At 36.6% G+C, this 20,387-nt stretch overlaps 1 protein-coding gene across 3 annotated transcripts; it reads right to left on the reverse strand.

Moving 5' to 3' along the window:
• Positions 1 to 438: 438 nt before the first annotated feature.
• Positions 439 to 19,905, reverse strand: LOC110456376 (C-type lectin domain family 10 member A-like). Of its 3 annotated transcripts, none has more exons than XM_021507072.1 (7): positions 19,768 to 19,905; positions 18,867 to 18,991; positions 16,282 to 16,362; positions 14,547 to 14,629; positions 8,802 to 8,925; positions 8,223 to 8,437; positions 439 to 646 (listed from the first exon to the last, which is right to left on the reverse strand). In XM_021507072.1, the coding sequence occupies exons 2-7, from the start codon at positions 18,988 to 18,990 to the stop codon at positions 620 to 622; spliced, it is 654 nt and encodes a 217-aa protein (XP_021362747.1). In that variant the 5' UTR covers position 18,991; positions 19,768 to 19,905; the 3' UTR covers positions 439 to 619. The 3 variants fall into 3 exon arrangements, with proteins under 3 accessions (XP_021362747.1, XP_021362748.1, XP_021362749.1); XM_021507073.1 differs by having other exon boundaries at positions 18,867 to 19,010; XM_021507074.1 differs by having other exon boundaries at positions 18,867 to 19,017.
• Positions 19,906 to 20,387: the final 482 nt, after the last annotated feature.

Raw genomic sequence — 20,387 nt, forward strand, 5'->3', positions numbered from 1 at the left:
TTTATAACACCGATGCAATGTTTTAGCATTCCATGCGGTCTACTTTCCTGTTTTCCACATAAGTAAACTATGATATTCATACGGTGCATTATCATACGCGTCGATAGTCAATAATGTGTCGTTATTATCATAATTGGATGTACGTAATTGACAGCTTTGATACAGTAGATAATGGTAGATACTTCTAATTCGGTTTCCAAAAACAGTTCTGAATTCTTTAGTGAAACGAGGGCAAGCGAACGGCTATTTATTAATAATCCAAAATAGCTGACCAAAGATATTCGTTATAGATGTTCTAGTTATGTATGATGCAGTGTAATTCATTGATGACATACTGTATCTATTAAAAAGGTGTTTCTAAGAATCCTTTTGAAAAATATTTGAAAATATACATCCAGCTGTTTGTTTATCCGGAAAGAAAGTTCAAAACTGTCCATATTTAATTCTTCGTTTTTTTATTATTCAACTGTTGACATTCACGGATACCCCATTGATGCTGGTATGTGTGATATTCTTTGTTCAGTTTTGGTGAAACAGCAAAATACAAACTTTATTCATATTTTCTTTTATTGATGTTTCGAAAACTGACTGATGTTCTCAGCTGTGTTGGAATTTCTCCCTAGATGTTATACTTAAATCGGTGTTTCTGAAATAGAAATAAAAAAATGAATTAGTTGAAGCCCTTTCCCCCAGCTCCTCATTCGACATAAAGCATAGCTTCAAAATAAGACAAGTTTGACTCTCAATTAAAGGATGTTCTTATTTGGTTGTTTGCTAATTTAACATCACTGTTGAAAAGATATAATAAAATGAACGATAATTTGATATTTATATGCAGTTGATGTACTCAACAACAAGTCTACATATTTTAAGCACTGAGCTGGGGATTGTCGTGCATACAGTAACCTCCTTTTCATTTCGTTTTGGTTATAACTATAGCACACTTGGGCCAGGACACTTGCGTTGACCAGGTAGCTCAGTCGGTTAGAGCGATAGTATAACAGTCTGAGGACCAGGGTTCGAATCCCGATCTAGCCGCGTTGTTTTTTTAATTCAGAATTTTGTCATTGAACTTGATTATGTTATATTTATTTCATCTTCATTATTTTCTTTCATGAAAAGCCGGCAGGATAAGGTATTCTTTTCATACATGATTTACGAAAGCTGTAGTCATTCCAGGAAAATAGTTTCCAATCCGTAGTTACAGTTGCTGGCAGTGGTTCGGGGATCTGTTACATTGTAACAATGCGTAGTTACAGTTGTTGTCAGTGGTTCGGGAATCCGTTACATTGTAACAATACGTAGTTACAGTCGTTGACAGTGGTTCGGGGATCCATTACATTATAACAATGCGTAGTTACAGTTGTTGGCAGTGGTTCGGAGATCCGTTTCATTATAACAATGCGTAGTTACAGTCGTTGGCAGTGGTTCGGGGATCCGTTACATTATAACAATGCGTAGTTACAGTCGTTGGCAGTGGTTCGGGGATCCGTTACATTTTAACAGTGCGTTGTTACAGTTGTTGGCAGTGGTTTGTGGATCCGTTACATTATAACAATGCGTAGTTACAGTTGTTTGCAGTGGTTCGGAGATCCGTTACATTATAACAATGCGTAGTTACAGTTGTTGGCAGGGGTTCAGGGATCCTTTTCATTGTAACAATGCGTAGTTACAGTTGTTGGCAGTGGTTCAGGGATCCTTTTCATTGTAACAATGCGTAGTTACAGTTGTTGACAGTGGTTCAGGGATCCGTTACATTGTAACAATGCGTAGTTACAGTTGTTGGCGGTGGTTCATGGATCCGTTACATTGTAACAATGCGTAGTTATAGTTGTTGGCAGTGGTTCGGGGATCCGTTACATTTTAACAGTGCGTTGTTACAGTTGTTGGCAGTGGTTTGTGGATCCGTTACATTATAACAATGCGTAGTTACAGTCGTTGACAGTGGTTCGGGGATCCGTTACATTATAACAATGCGTAGTTACAGTTGTTTGCAGTGGTTCGGGGATCCGTTACCTTGTAACAATGCGTAGTTACAGTTGTTGGCAGTAGCTCGGGGATCCGTTACATTATAACAATGCGTAGTTACAGTCGTTGACAGTGGTTCGGGGATCCGTTACATTATAACAATCCGTAGTTACAGTACTTGGCAGTGGTTCGGGAATCCGTTACATTGTAACAATACGTAGTTACAGTTGTTGGCAGTGGTTTGGGCATCCATAACATTGTAACAATGCGTAGTTACAGTGGTTGGCAGTGGTTCGGGGATCCGTTACATTGTAACAATGCGTAGTTACAGTTGTTGGCAGTGGTTCAGGGATCCGTTTCTTTGTAACAATGCGTAGTTACAGTTGTTGACAGTGGTTCAGGAATCTGTTACATTATAACAATGCGGAGTTACAGTTGTTGGCAGTGGTTCAGGGATCCGTTTCTTTGTAACAATGCGTAGTTGCAGTTGTTGACAGTGGTTCAGGAATCTGTTACATTATAACAATGCGTAGTTACCGTTGTTGGCAGTGGTTCAGGGATCCGTTTCTTTGTAACAATGCGTAGTTACAGTTGCTGACAGTGGTTCAGGAATCTGTTACATTATAACAATGCGTAGTTACAGTTGTTGGCAGTGGTTCGGGGATCCGTTACATTGTAACAATGCGTAGTTATAGTTGTTGGCAGTTGTTTTGGGATCCGTTACATTATAACAATGCGTAGTCACAGTTGTTGGTAGTGGTTCGGGGATCCGTTACCTTGTAACAATTCGTAGTTACAGTTGTTGGTAGTAGTTCGGGGATCCGTTACATTGTAACAATGCGTAGTTCCAGTTGTTGACAGGGTTCGGGGATCCGTTACATTATAACAATGCGTAGTTACAGTCGTTGACAGTGGTTCGGGGATCCGTTACATTATAACAATGCGTAGTTACAGACGTTGACAGTGGTTCGGGGATCCGTTACATTATAACAATGCGTAGTTACAGACGTTGACAGTGGTTCGGGGATCCGTTACATTATAACAATGCGTAGTCAGAGTTGTTGGCAGTGGTTCGGGGATCCGTTACCTTGTAACAATGCGTAGGTACAGTTGTTGGTAGTAGTTCGGGGATCCGTTACATTGTAACAATGCGTAGTTACAGTTGTAGGCAGTGGTTCGGGGATCCGTTACATTGTAACAGTGCGTTGTTACAGTTGTTGGCAGTGGTTTGTGGATCCGTTACATTATAACAATGCGTAGTTACAGTCGTTGACAGTGGTTCGGGGATCCGTTACATTGTAACAGTGCGTAGATACAGTTGTTGGCAGTGGTTTGTAGATCCGTTACATTATAACAATGCGTAGTTACAGACGTTGACAGTGGTTCGGGGATCCGTTACATTATAACAATGCGTAGTTACAGTTGTTAGCAGTGGTTCGGGGATCCATTACATTGTAACAATGCGTCGTTACTGTTGTTGGCAGTGGTTCAGGGATCCGTTTCATTGTTACAATGCATAGTTACAGTTGTTGACAGTGGTTCAGGAATCTGTTACATTATAACAATGCGTAGTTACAGTTGTTAGCAGTGGTTCGGGGATCCATTACATTGTAACAATGCGTAGTTACAGTTGTAGGCAGTGGTTCGGGGATCCGTTACATTGTAACAGTGCGTTGTTACAGTTGTTGGCAGTTGTTTGTGGATCCGTTACATTGTAACAATGCGTAGTTACAGTTGTTTGCAGTGCTTCGGGGATCCGTTACATTGTAACAATGCGTAGATACAGTTGTTGGCAGTGGTTTGTAGATCCGTTACATTATAACAATGCGTAGTTACAGACGTTGACAGTGGTTCGGGGATCCGTTACATTATAACAATGCGTAGTTACAGACGTTGACAGTGGTTCGGGGATCCGTTACATTGTAACAATACGTAGATACAGATGTTGGCAGTGGTTCGGGCATCCATTACATTGTAACAATGCGTAGTTACAGTGGTTGGCAGTGGTTCGGGGATCCGTTACATTGTACTAATGCGTAGTTACAGTTGTTGGCAGTGGTTCGGGGTTACATTGTAACAGTGCGTAGATACAGTTGTTGGCAGTGGTTTGCGGATCCGTTACATTATAACAATGCGTAGTGACAGTTGTTGGCAGTGGTTCGGGGATCCGTTACCTTGTAACAATGCGTAGTTAAAGTTGTTGGCAGTGGTTGAGAATCCGTTACATTGTAACAAAGCGCAGTTACATTTGTTGGCAGTGGATCCGGGATCCATTACATTGTCACAATGCGTAGTTATAGTTGTTGGCAGTGGTTCGGGGATCCGTTACATTATAACAATGCGTAGTCGCAGTTTTTGGTAGTGGTTCGGGGTTCCGTTACATTGTAACAATGCGTAGTTACAGTTGTTGACAGTGGTTCAGGAATCTGTTACATTATAACAATGCGTAGTTACAGTTGTTGGCAGTGGTTCGGGGATCCGTTACATTGTAACAGTGCGTTGTTACAGTTGTTGGCAGTGGTTTGTGGATCCTTTACATTATAACAATGCGTAGTTGCAGTTGTTAGCAGTGGTACGGGGATCCGTTACATTGTAACCATGCGTAGTTACAGTTGTTGGAAGTGGTTCGGGGATCCATTACATTGTAACAATACGTAGTTACAGTTGTTGGCAGTGGTTCGGGGATCCGTTACATTGTAACAATGCGTAGTTACAGTTGTTGAAAGTACTTCGGGGATCCGTTATTTTGTAACAATGCGTAGTTAAAGTTGTTGGCAGTGGTTCGTGGATCCGTTACATTGTAACAATGCGTAGTTATAGTTGTTGGCAGTGGTTCAGGGATCCGTTATATTGTAAAAATGCGTAGTTACAGTTGTTGGCAGTGGTTCAGGGATCCGTTTCATTGTAACAATAGTAGTTACAGTTGTTTGCAGTCGTTAGGGGATCCGTTACATTGTACTAATGCGTAGTTACAGTTGTTGGCAGTGGTTCAGGGATCCGTTTCATTGTAACAATAGTAGTTACGTTACAGTCGTTGACAGTGGTTCGGGGATCCGTTACATTGCAACAATGCGTAGTTACAGTTGTTGGCGGTGGTTCGGGGATCCGTTACATTGTAACAATACGTAGTTAAAGTTGTTGGCAGTGGTTCGGGGATCCGTTACATTATAACAATGCGTAGTTACAGTTGTTGGCAGTGGTTCGGGGATCCGTTACATTGTAACAATGCGTAGTTACAGTTGTTGGCAGTGGTTGGGGAATCCGTTACATTATAACAATGCGTAGTTTCAGTTGTTGGCAGTGGTTCGGGGATCCGTTACATTGTAACAATGCGTAGTTACAGTTGTTGGCAGTGGTTTGTGGATCCATTACATTGTAACAATGCGTGGTTACAGTTGTTGGCAGTGGTTCGAGGATCCGTTACATTGTAACAATGCGTAGTTACAGTTGTTGGCAATGGTTCGGGGATCCGTTACATTGTACATTTTTTTGTAACAATACGTAATTACAGTTTTCGGCAGTCGTTCGGGGATCCGTTACATTGTACTAATGCGTAGTTACAGTTGTTGGCAGTGGTTCAGGAATCTGTTACATTATAACAATGCGTAGTTACAGTTGTTGGCAGTAGTTCGGGGATCCGTTACCTTGTAACAATGCGTAGTTAAAGTTGTTGGCAGTGGTTGAGGATCCGTTACATTGTAACAAAGCGCAGTTACAGTTGTCGGCAGTGGATCCGGGATCCATTACATTGTAACAATGCGTAGTTATAGTTGTTGGCAGTGGTTCGGGGATTCGTTACATTATAACAGTGCGTTGTTAAAGTTGTTGGCAGTGGTTGAGGATCCGTTACATTGTAACAAGGCGTAGTTACAGTTGTTGGCAATGGTTCGGGGATCCGTTTCATTATAACAATGCGTAGTTACAGTTGTTGGCAGTGGTTCGGGGATCCGTTACATTATAACAGTGCGTTGTTACAGTTGTTGGCAGTGGTTTGTGGATCTGTTACATTATAACAATGCGTAGTTACAGTTGTTAGCAGTGGTACGGGGATCCGTTACATTGTAACAATGCGTAGTTACAGTTGTTGGAAGGGGTTCGGGGATCCATTACATTGTAACAATGCGTAGTTACAGTTGTTGACGGTGGTTCAGGGATCCGTTACATTGTAACAATACGTAGTTACAGTTGTTGGCGGTGGTTTGGGGATCCGTTACATTTTAACAATGCGTAGTTACAGTTGTTGGCAGTGGTTCGGGGATCCGTTACATTGTAACAATGCGTAGTTACAGTTGTTGACAGTGGTTCAGGGATCCGTTACATTGTAACAATACGTAGTTACAGTTGTTGGCGGTGGTTTGGGGATCCGTTACATTGTAACAATGCGTAGTTACAGTTGTTGGCAGTGGTTCGGGGAACCGTTATATTGTAACAATGCGTAGTTAAAGTTGTTGGCAGTGGTCTGGGGATCCGTTACATTGTAACAATGCGTAGTTACAGTTGTTGACAGGGTTCGGGGATCCGTTACATTATAACAATGCGTAGTTAAAGTTGTTGGCAGTGGTTCGGGGATCCGTTACATTGTAACAATGCGCAGTTACAGTTGTTTGCAGTGGTTTGGGGATCCGTTACATTATAACAATACGTAGTTACAGTTGTTTGCAGTGCTTCGGGGATCCGTTACATTTTAACAATGTGTAGTTACAGTTGTTGGCAGTGGTTCGGGCACCCGTTACATTGTAACAATGCGTAGTTACAGTTGTTTGCAGGAGTTTGGGGATCCGTTACATTATAACAATACGTAGTTACAGTTGCTTGCAGTGCTTCGGGGATCCGTTACATTTTAACAATGCGTAGTTACAGTTGTTGGCAGTGGTTCGGGGATCCGTTACATTGTAACAATGCGTAGTTACAGTTGTTTGCAGTAGTTTGGGGATCCGTTACATTATAACAATACGTAGTTACAGTTGTTTGCAGTGCTTTGGGGATCCGTTACATTTTAACAATGCGTAGTTACAGTTGTTGGCAGTGGTTCGGGGATCCGTTCCATTGTAACAATGCGTAGTTACAGTTGTTGGCAGTGGTTCGGGTATCCGTTACATTGTAACAATGCGTAGTTACAGTTGTTGGCAGTGGTTCGGGGATCCGTTACATTGTAACAATAGTAGTTACAGTTGTTGGCAGTCGTTCGGGGATCCGTTACATTGTGGTAATGCTTAGTTACAGTTGTTGGCAGTGGTTCCGGGATCCGTTACATTGTAACAATGCGTAGTTACAGTTATTGGCAGTGGTTCGGGGAACCGTTACATTGTAACAATACGTAGTTACAGTTGGTGGCAGTGGTTCGGGGATCCATTACATTGTAACAATGCGTAGTTACAGTTGTTGGCAGTGGTTCGGGGATCCGTTACATTGTAATGATATTATCAACTCTCTGTTGTCAAATGTCAAATATTATTTATTCTATAGATCTTTCATCTGACAGGACCGATTTCATGTTTTTTTCCAATTCTTTGAAAACCGATAATTGCTCTATATTTACTGCTGTTCAAGCAAATAACTAGTGAAAACGTTAGGGGTTGATGGCTCCAAATGGGTAAGTTACTTCGAACCCCCATAAACCTTTTGTTAGTGACGCTTGTGTATTTATTTTTTGCATGAAATACAATGGTATTGCGCCAGTCAAGACAGCGAAAATAAAGAATACAATTTAGGCCCGAAATAGGCCCCAAACACCTTTATATTGTCTCTGTCTACAGTTTGTTCTTTTGCGAGACGTTATATTCGTGTTCATATGAAAAAAAACACAATTACTCCCGAAGTGCGTAGATGATCAGGTGTAAGGTTTGTAGCGTAACAAGACTGTTAATGATGTATGAAATTGGTGCAGATACATATATATGAAATTTATTTGCCTTACCGTGAAAATAACTAGCGCGAAATAACCCTGTATATAAAGAATTCTTCTAACTTACCGTGAAAATAACTGCCGCGAAATAACCTTTATATATAATTTATTAATTCTACCGTGATAATATCTGCAGCGATGTTACTATATATATGTATCTAATTTATTTACTCTACCGTGAAAATAACTGTCATAATATAACCCTATATATATATTAATAATTGATTTACATTTTAGTGAAATTAACTGCCTGGAAATAACCCTATATCTAAATATCCCATTTCACGTTGAAATAAACCGAATACTACTGTGTAATATTGATATCAGGGATTGCTGGGATGATACTTACCAGGCTGCGCTCACATATGTAGAAGAACGTTCGAAAACACTGTTTTACTGCCCAGGTGAAATCTGTGTCATCGTCCAACTTGACGCACATGTCTACAGTTAAATCTGTACTTGGTTCTGGCGGAACAAAGTTGGTGAAAGTTGGTATTTCGTTAGTGATTATCTTTTTGATATTGACACCATCGACAGTGTGTAGTCCAATCCATCTGGCGAAATCTGTGGTAAATAATTCGGTTTTAACATGCAGCATGAATGTTTCATACATGGCATTGTACATAAAGGTCCTTCCACAAATCATTCATGAATATACATGTTTACATTAAGTATGTGAAATCTTTGTATGTTGTATTTGTCATTGGTAAATAAAATAATAGTCGTTAACAATTTTGAAAGACTTACATAGATAAGGCCAAGCCTACCATCAGATCAAATTTCATGTTTGAATGCTATTTAAAATAAAATAATCAGCAAAATAATTTTAAAAATCACATAATTTCCTCTAGTGAATAACTAGAATATCCAAAAGGGAATTGTGAGTAAACAAGGATACATTTCCAGCATTTCGTCTTTATATACGTACGCGGTATGTGAGCCAAATCTGGACTAATTCGTACTCGCTCGGTGCGTGACAATTCCTTCAGTACGTTATTCTCTTCCAAGGTGTCGGGTATGGCAAGGTAGCCGCCCATTACCCTGCATTGTGCCTGTTGTAACGATGTCATTAAGTCAAAACAAAGTACAGGTAATTGGATTAGGAGACTTCCTTACGACTCCGTCAACAGCTAAGATAGGTTAGCCACTGGTGGGCCTTTTAACAGTGACATCACAGAGAGATGTGGTAGCTGGATGCCTTATTGTTCACATTATTTTAACAATGAGCAAATTATCAAATACGACAAAAATCAATAATATAAAGAACACACGACCAGACTCGCTGTAATATACCTGTAGTAAAACAATGTTTACCCTCTATTAGGCAGGTAAGCGCAGTGTCCGCTCAATGTCAGGGATCTCAACAGTCTCATCATTAATCCTCATAGAAAAGACAGACTTAATAGACAGGGAGGTGGTGTACTGGTTTATTATAAAGATTCTATTTTAACCAAAAGGAGACATGATCTTGAAATAGATGATATTGAGCTACTATGGTTGGAGGTAACTATCAACAAACATACATTGTACATTTTTATTAGGCTGTCTATACAGGCCTCCTGATTCTTATGTTGAATTTTGGACGAACCTTGATAGCATACTTGAAAAAGCATCTTTAGATATTTTATTAGTAGGGAACATTAGTGTTAATCTTTCTCTTCAACCATCTTCCCACCTATCAAGATTTCTTTCTAAATTTAACTTATGCAATCTAATAAATGAACCCACACGTATTACACCAGAAAGCTCTAGATCTAGTTGCATCGACTTTGTATTTACAAACAATAGAAATATTAGAAGAGGTACACAAGTAGGCGATCCATTTTGTAGTGATCATTCTCCAGTACATATTAGTATATCATATTGTGTATTTAAGTAAAACTCTTATAAAAAGAAAATCTGGCAATATGACGCTGCTGATTTTAACCAAATGATTGAATGTCTACTAAATATGGATTGGCAACAACTAGCTAACCACTTCAATTCGAATGAATTTAGTATCATCATAAATAATGCAATCACTGAGCAGAATGAAAGACATACATCATGTAAAGTTATGACAGTGAGACCAAATGATAAATCTTGGATGAACCATAACATCAGAACTAAAATGAGGCAAAGAAAAAAGAATTCATAAAAAGGCAAAAGTAACCAATAACCCTGATCACTGGACGCGCTTTAGAACAATTAGGAATGAATTAATCAACCTTATTCGAGAAGCAAAATCTAATTTCATTGTTTAACTTCAAAATTCTCTTGATGATAAAAATATACCCCCTGATAAATGGTGGAAAATAGCAAAAACCGTTTTAAAATTTAATAGAAGTCATCCACTATTCCCTCCCTTGAATCAAATGGTGAAATTGTTTTTCAACCGAGTGAAAAAGCTGGCTGTCTAAATAAATACTTCACTTCTATCTCGTCTTCATCTAACAACCTTGAACTTCCTGATGATGTAATTGTGGAACTTCCTTACTCCATATCAAATATTCAAATAACTGGTCAGGATGTCAAAGATCAGTTAAAAACATGAATGAAATAAACCCCATCTGTACTTGATGGCTTAGTTCTTAAAGTTATTAAAAAGTTAGTACCATCTCTTATTCTGCCACTTAAACTATTATTTAACAAAACTCTAGACTTTAGTTTTCTGCCAAATTCCTGGAAAATCGCTAATGTTAATGCTATTTTCAAAGGTAGTGGCTCTAGGAGTATTCCTGCTAACTATAGACCAATTTCTATTACCTCTTGTATTTGTAAACTAATTGAAAAGATTTTATTTTATTTTATTTAAATACCTATACAACTATCTTATATCTAATAACATTTTATCGAACAATCAGTCCGACTTTAGACCAGGTGACACCACTGTAAACCAACTTTTATTTATTTATCTTGAAAAAAAACAAAAACAATAGACACAGGTACAGAAGTTAGGTTTGTATTTTGTGATATAAGGAAGGCCTTTGACAGGTCTTGTTAAAAAAATAATAGTTTATGGAATCAAAAGTATATTATTATCTTGGATCCATAATGACTTTTCTGATAGGAATCAACGAGTAAGTACTGAAGGTTTTTATTCCCCAAACTTAACTGTTAATGCAGGAGTCCCCAAGGGATCAGTTCTGGGTCAGTTATTTATATTATATATAAATTGCATTACTGATCTTGTTTCAAGTAAAGCAAAACTCTTTGTTTATGACACCTCTCTATATGTAGTTGTTGATAACAATCCTGATCAGTCTGCACAACCTATGGGATATTAATTTCTATCAAACAAAAACAAAATCTGTATTATTCTCCAGGAAAAAATGAAATTGCTATACCACCAATTTAATTTCAAAATGATGTAATTTTTAGCTCACCTGGTCCGAAGGACCATGGTGAGCTTATGCCATACCGCAGCGTCCGTCGTCCGTCCGTCCGTCGTCCGTCCGTCGTCCGTCCGTCAACTTTTCCTTTAAAACGCTACTAGTCATGAACGACTGAGCAGATTTTGACCAAATTTGGTCAGAACCATCCTTGTGGGAAAGGGAACAAATAGGGGAAATATAGCAAATTCTTTAAAATCCTTCTTCTTCTGTAGGAATGAAAGGATTTGTTCCATATTTGGTCTGAAGCATCCTTGGGTAAAGGGGGAACATTTTTTTTATTAACCATGGGTCTGGCACCCCAGGGGCCTGAGGGGCGGGGCCTAATAGGGGAAACATAGCAAATTCTTTAAAATCCTTCTTCTTCTTTAGGAATAAAAGGCTTTGTTCCATATATGGTCTGAAGCATCCTTGGGTGAAGGGGAACCAATTTTGTATAAACCGTGGGTCTGGCACCCCAGGGGCCTGAGGGGCGGGGCCAAATAGGGGAAACAGCAAATTCTTTAAAATCCTTCTAATTCTGTAGAAATGAAATGATTTGGTCCATATTTGGTCTGAAGCATTCTTGGGTGAAGGGGAACCAATTTTGTATAAACCGTGGGTCTGGCCCCCTAGGGGCCTGAGGGGCGGGGCCCAATAGGGTAAACGTAGCAAAATATTCTTTAAAATCCTTCTTCTGTAGGAATGAAAGGATTTGGTTTATATTTGGTCAGAAGCATTCATGGGCGAATTGTATGCACGGTGGGTCTGGTCCCACTGGGGGCTGAGGGGCGGGGTCCAACAGGGAAAATATAACAAATTTTTAAAATCCTTCTTCTTCTGTTGGAATGAAAGGATTTGGTCCATAATTGGTGTGGAGCATCCTTTGGTAAAGGGGCACAAATTTTGTTTAAGCAGTGTGTGTGGTCTCCCAGGGGACAGAAGGGCGGGGCCCAATAGGAGAAATAGAGGTAAAATCTTTAAAATCCTTCTCCGACCATCGGGATTAAGCGATTTTTGCCTTATTTAGTCTGGAGCATCCTTGGGTCAAGGAGACTCAATTTTGTATAATTGGTGGGTATGACCCCCCCCCCCCCCCCCCTTTCTGAAGTTTCATATGTACTTACAGCACCTACCATGGAGTGGTATCTTCATACCAATTATTTTAAACATATTCAGGTGAGCGATACAGGCCCTCTGGGCCTCTTGTTAATGAATCCACTCATAAACACTTAGGTGTTACTCTTAATGAAAATGGTACCTGGGAATCCCATATACAAACTATTTATGAAAAAGCATATACTAGAATAAATATACTACGCTGTTTGAAATATGAACTTAGCAGAGAAAGTCTTATACAAATCTATTTTGCATTCATAAGACCTTTACTTGAATATGCTGATGTAATTTGGAATAATTGTATAATGTACAACCCAATTAAACAATTGACTAGAATCTACCCAACTGAAAGCAGCAAGAATTATAACAGGACTGAGAAGAGGAACATAACATCAATTGCGTTATAGGGAATTAGGGTGGGAACCATTAGAAACTCGTCGGAAAAATCATCAATTGTTCTTAATGTACAAAATACTACATGGCCATGCACCTTTATATTTAGCCCTCCACTCTGTAGATCAAACAACTACTATCATAGTTTTTTTCCTTCAATGCTCCGAGAGTTTAATAAACTCTCACCTACTACAGTACAAGCAACCTCCATTAACAATTTTAAGAATCTTATAAACATTTCAAATGTCAGTGAAGAAGAAGATGTGAGCGTTTCAAATTTATTCAAAAATAAAGGATCAAGGAAGGGTAATATCGTTAGAATTAAAAGATTTGTTGAATATCGAGTATAATACGAGGCAATTTCACACATTTTGAGTTAATATATATACATACATACATTATTGTAGATGATAACACTTTTTTTTATAAAAACAACATCCATTCGTACAGGAGTGCATCTCTGGCTGGTTATCAGGATATTGTTATGCTTTCCTCTTATATTCTCCCATACTTCTTATATCTTTAATTTTTAGTGTACGTACATAAGATCTGCATTTTTTTTCATATGTATCTTCAAATGCATTACTGTGAATTATACCGCAATACTATTAACTTTGGATCATGTACCGTGTTCAGTTGAAGACCTAAACGTAACACAAGGACTGTACGGTCTTCAATCTGATATTATAGCTTGTATACTATATGCGTTCCATAACCAATATATATGTATATATATTACCTACATTGTATATTGCAGACTAAATTTAATTAATACACTATTTTATGGGAGTTATCCCCCTTCCCCCACCCACACCATATTTTGTACTTACTAATAGACAATATCTATAAGAAATATAATCCCAATTTTAAGCAATTTATTTTGTGATCATATCATTATATATAACTTTCTATGGACCTTATATACCTGCAATTTTTCTCTATACCAAAATGTGCAGACACTAATTACCAAGCATAATGGATACACAAATATAATACTACAAAATAAAATGTACGTTGATTAAATTTTATATGTACCAAAGATTTAATCATCGGGCCTATTGTACATATTCATATTGTATCCGTTACTAAATAGTTATGTATATATCATATTATTTTACATCAGATGCATGAGGTCTTTGAAATGAACAGTACTGTACATTTATTTTTGTAGTGACATATTGTCTAGAAAAAAGGTTCTAACGCCAAATATGTTACCCGTTTCCAATGATGAATTTTTGTAAGCAAAATCTTTATAGTTTTAATATCAATCCATTATGTCCATATATCTACCATCAATGGAGAGGACTTGTATAGGCTATAAGCATGTTGTCCAATCTTTTTGACAGTATAACATTCTTCTTTGAAGATAAGATATGTTGAAATGAAAATCTCAACGGTACCCCTTCTGATAGGAAAATTGGTTCAGAAATAATGAGGCCCTCACTAATTATTTAACGGAGAACTATTTTTTAGTGAAATATTGTTTAAGCTCATTGATTTTTGTTGTCTTTTCATAAAACTTCTTGAATCCTTTTTATGTCTAAATATAAAAAAATAATCTAAATTGCATTCGACAGTATTTCATCTGTCACAGTCGTTGGCGCCAGATTTGGGCTACAGTACCGTGTTTTGATGTTGTGAATAACTTGTTTTAAAGCCTGTTGTTTTTGTCAGTTGTAGCAGAACCAGTAATGTATAGTCTTTCACTTTTTGTTTTTAAAAGAAAGAACCAGTTATATTCAAAGTTTAATTAATTTTATGGAAGTTTACTGAAAGCAATTAACAGCTACACACATTTAATTAGTACTCACCTCCGCACCATACCAACTAGCCTTCAGCTCACTAAAGAAATAACATCGGTTAAGCCGCTTAAACCATCCCTCAGGGCACCTTTCTGTAATAAAATCAAAATCAACAGTAAACAAAATTATATTTTTATAAATCTAACAATTTAATATTTTATGACAATTATTTATCGTGATCAGATTTGAAAATGTATTAACTATTTCAATACTCACAATATAAAATCACATACGGTAAACTAACACTGAACAGTACGAGACGAAACGCTATGTCTATTGTGTTATCTCAATAGATGTGTTTTATGATTATTATTACTATTATTTAATTAAAAAAATATCGTTCAGAAGGGAAATCAGAAGTCGAGCTTTATAAATATATAAAACTGACATTCATGATATTAAATTTATGTAGAATTTTAACATTTGTCACCATGATTTGATTTTCAGTTATGCTACGTTAGTATCTACCATGGTGAAAAATTATATGAATCGGAGCCTATATAACCCACCATTGTCGACGTCATACCATTAGCCTACGACTACTATTGAAAAATATAAGTTGGCTCACTTCGAGTTAGACACTATTAAGGGTACCACTAAAGGTGCCAGATACAGGAACCCTTTAGGAGTACTTTGTTTCACTTCCGGTGTTTTGATTTTGTTTCACGGTGTTTCTTTTCTGTCTTTTCATATGCCTTTGTCTTCGAGTTTAGACTAAGTTTTTCGATTTCATCAACTTGTATCAAATGTATGTAATTTTGTCACTGTTTGCTGACGCTGTACTTCTTGTTCTCATATATTTGATCTATGGTCCTTTTGGCCATTGTGTGCTGACTTGTAGTAGTATTTTGTTGTATATTAACGCCGCCACTGCGGTATAATGGTATTTGCATATTGGTGCTAACGCTGTAGTGTTATTTTGTTGTCAATGTATATTAACGCTGAAGCTGTGGTATTCGTTTTAGTTTATGTATATTGGCGCTGACGCTGTTGTTTTATTTTGTTGTCCATGTATGTTAGCTATGACACTGTGGTATTATGTTGTTGTCCATGTATGTTAGAGATGACACTGTAGTCTTATTTTGTTGTCGATGGATATAGACAATGACGCTGTAGTATTCTTTTGTTGTCCATATGTATAAGCGATGACGCTTTGGTATTATTTTGTTGTCCATGTATGTTAGCAACGACACTGTGGTATTATTTTGTTGTCAATGTTTATTATCGTTGACGATGTAGTGTTATTTTGTTGTCCCTGTATATTGGCGCTGACACTGTAGTGTAATGTTTTGTCCATGTATATTGGCGATGACGCTGTGGTATACTTTTTTGTCCATGTGCATTGGCGCTGACGCTGTGGTGATATTTTTGTCTATGGATATTGGCGCTGACGCTGTGGTATTTACTTATTGTTCTCATCCCAATCCTAACACTGTGACCAATGTTTCTATTTTATAAACATGGGTTTAAATTACATATTTTTAAATATCATAAAGCAAATACAGAACAGAATCTAGTCTTGTTTATTAAAGTGCGCGTTTTGCAGATTGTTCTATTTTCATTTAAATATATTATTTAGCGTTGGATCTAGTAGGTAATATAGTTTATTTAAATGCTTGTTTTGAAGAATGGTTTAATACAATGAGGTGATATCCAGTTTTAAATGTTAAACAAAACGATGATAAAGTAGATTAGTAATTTTTAAACCTTTTCGTATTGAAGATTTTCGTTCTCAATAACATACCTATAGGTTCTCCAGAGCTTGGAACGAGGACACGATTAGTTGTGTATCCAACCACAAAGCCAAGTAAAGTACCCAGGAAAGCTTTAAGAAACATTGACATTTATTACAAGCATGAATTCATTGCAAAATCAATTTTGTAAAAATTGTTAAATTATAAAAATCAATATAAAACATAAATACCGAACGCATAAAATCTGGTAAACCTGAAATAATTAGGGATACATTCTAATAAGTTACCAAAGTTATCAAGTTCGAGGACGTTTTCTAAACTTTTTTAAGTTTCTAGGTTAGGGGGCGTTCGATATTACACTAAATATGTGATCAATGTTGGAAACGTTTTCTACATTCTGACTGTAATGATCCTGAACAGTTGGTAATTTAGCCACTGTTCGTCATCATTCATATCAGAATCTTACACCCTTCGTTCCACACTGTATATTTTTAGTGTCAAATCGATATCATTAATGGAAATTGGAAAATTTACGACTAAGCATCATCTGTTTCTGTCGTGTGCTATAAACGGGGAGGCGGAATCCCTATTTGCACTATTTCTTTATATAATAAAAACATACTAAAAAATAAATTGAGATATGAATCATCTAGAAGCAAATGAGTCTACTTTTTTAAGTAATAAAGAACACACGATTTAAAGGAAAGTAAGCAGACATCTAACACCCAATAGGGAATATGTAAATGAGATTCTTATCAAAGCATATTAGATATGTAGTAAAATTTCACTCAGAATAAATAACAAACGAGTATCATTATTATAGTAAAAATATTCTCCTTTATACCTTTTCTCCCCCCATTTGAAATATGGAAGATGATATTTTTCTCAAAGTATATCTTTTTTTTAGTAAAATGAAACTTTAAAAATGACAAGGCCCAGGTATGAAATATTTTGTCGAGGTCAAAAACGGTTTCTGAAATATGGGACTGGAGAAGCATATCGATATGATTACGTTAATTATCAGTTCACAAAGTAATGGATCTAAACCGGAAAGCAAATGAATTTTCCATGAAATTAAAAAAAAAATGTGATACAAATCAATGAAAAATTGCAGTATCATGATATAAAAATAACGTTTATATACGGTGGTACATTTAGGACATGCACAATATTATTTTCTTCATTTATTATCTCGGGCGCTCGACTTATTATGTCCAGCGCTCGACTTATCATGTCGAGCGCTCTACATTGTACATAACAAGTTAGAATTGTTAGCACAAATAAGAACAGTGCAAACAGGTGCATAATACATTCCGAAACTACTTTAAACTTCAAATATTGATATTCTAAAAATCTATATGAGGGTTATATCATTTTCATATGTAATGCAAATGTGTGTTTAAATGAAATAATTGCAATTTAGCTTGAGGTCTTGAAGAAACATAATAAGGTCTTTGCATAAAATGCTGACGTCATAGTACAGCGACGTCATAATAAGACGTTCGAAAGCCACACACAAATCTTAACTTGACAGAAAATCTACTATCACGGTTATAATACAAATGCTATTATGAAGCGATTCATACCAAATGTCTAAGTAAAGCGCCCGAAATAATAAGTCGAGCGCTCGATATAATATGTTGAGCGCTCGAGAAGTTATGTCGAGTGCTCGAGATACTTAATGTTGAAAATAAAATTGCGCATGTCCTAAATGTACCACCGTATTTATACCCCATTCATTATGAAAAGGTTAAACTTCTACTTACACTCTTCCCGGGAAATGGTAAAGACGAAACTTTTCTGATAGCATATTATACACTAATTAAAGGTTCATTTGTTGGGAATATAGAATTTTCGATTCATGTTGAAACAAAATTTAACCACTTAAAAGGAATTATAATTATTAAGAGTAGAGGTATTAATAATGTTATATTTTACTTTATTGATGTTGCAGACATTTGCACTTAAATCTCATTTTTTCTATTAAATAATGAGAAATGTGAACTTCTGTGCGACTACGTATACGGGGATGTATATGATAACTAACTTTTACATAGTTTATATGTGTGTACTTGTATGCATAATATTAAGAACCAAAAGCTTGAAATTTTAAAATTACATTATGTTTTTGAAACATTTGTATATGTGATCAAAATATCACTATTATCATCTTAATTTCCCTTTCTCTTCCTCTTCTAGGATTAACTATACGTATGGGTTACCTACACATCATGTCAAATATGTCTAGATATTTCATCCGAATGTGATTCATTTAGGTTCTAATCTTTCGGTAGTTTGTGCCTAATACCATTTTATACAAAATTGCCGGTTTCGAAACAAAATTGACAAATCTTAAAAGAGGATTCTTTTTCAAGTTTGACGACCTTTTTTCATATTTTAGCTATAAAATACAATCACATAGACATTATGAAAAACAATTCATGTTTTGAAATATTTAATACTTTCACCTCATGAAATTACATGAAAATAAGAGCAGGTACTTCGGAAGGGTTAGCCCGTCAAGTAAATCTATGACAAATGGTCAAATCAAGTCATGGCACGTCATATTTAAGCATAACTATCAACTTTGAATATTGGCAAGATTGTATTTAAATGAAGATCCATATGTACTTACAGGGACTTGACATGCGATATCTATTGAGATTAGGTAAGCCGATCGATGGTTGTTTTTTTATACCACTGATTCTCCCGATGTTATAAAACACCAACAGTCCAAGGACGAGGCGTGGTACCCACATCCTGGTCAAAAACGGTACGTCAATATACAACAAACAGAAGTTACAAACTGGTAACAATATGATACTAGAACATCCAGATGTCTACAGTTGAGATTATTCGAATTGCAGTGAGGATATGAATTGGCATAGTTATCACCAGCTGACGATACATGGCAGCATTCTTACACCATAAATGCGTTGGTTTTATTTATATTATTACATAGTATGATATCAAAAGAAAAGCACACACCTTGTAAATACTTATTTTACATGTAAACATAGTTTTAAATATATTTCAAAAGCATGTTAGGCCTAATGCATCCAATTACATTTCGTTTCAGACAGCTGAACATTTTTTACGTTTTTTTTAATTTATTTAATACTGTAAAGTTTAAGTTTTTCCTTTCGAACGGCTTTTAAGATCATGATGTTTTTCGATTTAATTTGTATAGGGGTTACAGTGTACATATGCCACTATATACATACATTAATGAAGACAAATATACTATTTTAAAAACTAGGAAACAAGAAAGACTGTTGTGTTTGTCGACAAGATAAGAAATGGTAACTCATCAATATCATAAACAGTACTAGTACTAGTATGTGCCCGGTGTTTTGGTTTTGCCTTTTTCTTAAATTTCAACCAAAGTTGTCTTCATTTATAGAATGATGAATAATAGGTGATGACATTGGGACATGACATAACCATTAAATTGAACTTAAATATCATCCAAATAATGTTTTCATTACTGTTTACAAATATACATTTCAAAATCACATATTTTGAATTGAACCTACCTTCCTAGTCCGACGCGGAGAAGGCCGATCAACGCTTCTGTAACTATCAAAGGGGAAACGGTGGTGGGTCTGTGTGCATTACGTCATCTCGGTCCCACGTACAGTTGTAGGCTTGGTGGCGAATATGGCGATGCATGTATTCTGTCGTAGCCGTTAGCATCTCGCTGTTTGCGTTCAAACATGTCTGGATGTCATTACGTATTTGTCCTTGAAATGTTGTCAGCAACGGCAACCCCTAGAGGTATGTTTTTGTCGAATTTGAGCTAGATACCACATACAGATGCATACTCTGTGACGCCAATCACTTCTCAGGTGTACATATGTGATCAACCTTTCTGTTATACATTTCAGAAGATTGCCTCAGATAATATTTTAACCAGATATTTGGATTGAATGTTCATTAAGAATCTTTATAAATGTCGCAGATAATTCAATACATTGTGCATACAACTGTATCTTTATAAATGGTACCAATCGATATCAATAGATATTGATAAATATGTTTATATACTTGAATTTATGCAAGATTTGAACCATTTTCAAAGGAAAGTGCCTTGATATGTGTATCCTTTTCCAAAGGAATGTATTTTATTGATATTGATGAAAATGCGCACAAAGTA

The sequence above is a fragment of the Mizuhopecten yessoensis genome, unplaced genomic scaffold (assembly GCF_002113885.1).
Source record: "Mizuhopecten yessoensis strain PY_sf001 unplaced genomic scaffold, ASM211388v2 scaffold8719, whole genome shotgun sequence".
NCBI classification, from domain to species: domain Eukaryota; kingdom Metazoa; phylum Mollusca; class Bivalvia; order Pectinida; family Pectinidae; genus Mizuhopecten; species Mizuhopecten yessoensis.

Excerpts from the sequence above, each read along its gene's own strand:
- LOC110456376 (XM_021507072.1), bottom strand. The coding sequence starts at position 18,990 with ATGTGGGTACCACGCCTCGTCCTTGGACTGTTGGTGTTTTATAACATC. Across the intron at positions 14,630-16,281 it reads AAGCTCTGGAGAACCTATAG|AAAGGTGCCCTGAGGGATGG; the intron begins GTATGTTATTGA and ends ATTTTATTACAG. Across the intron at positions 8,438-8,801 it reads AGATTTGGCTCACATACCGC|ATTTCGCCAGATGGATTGGA; the intron begins GTACGTATATAA and ends TATTTACCACAG.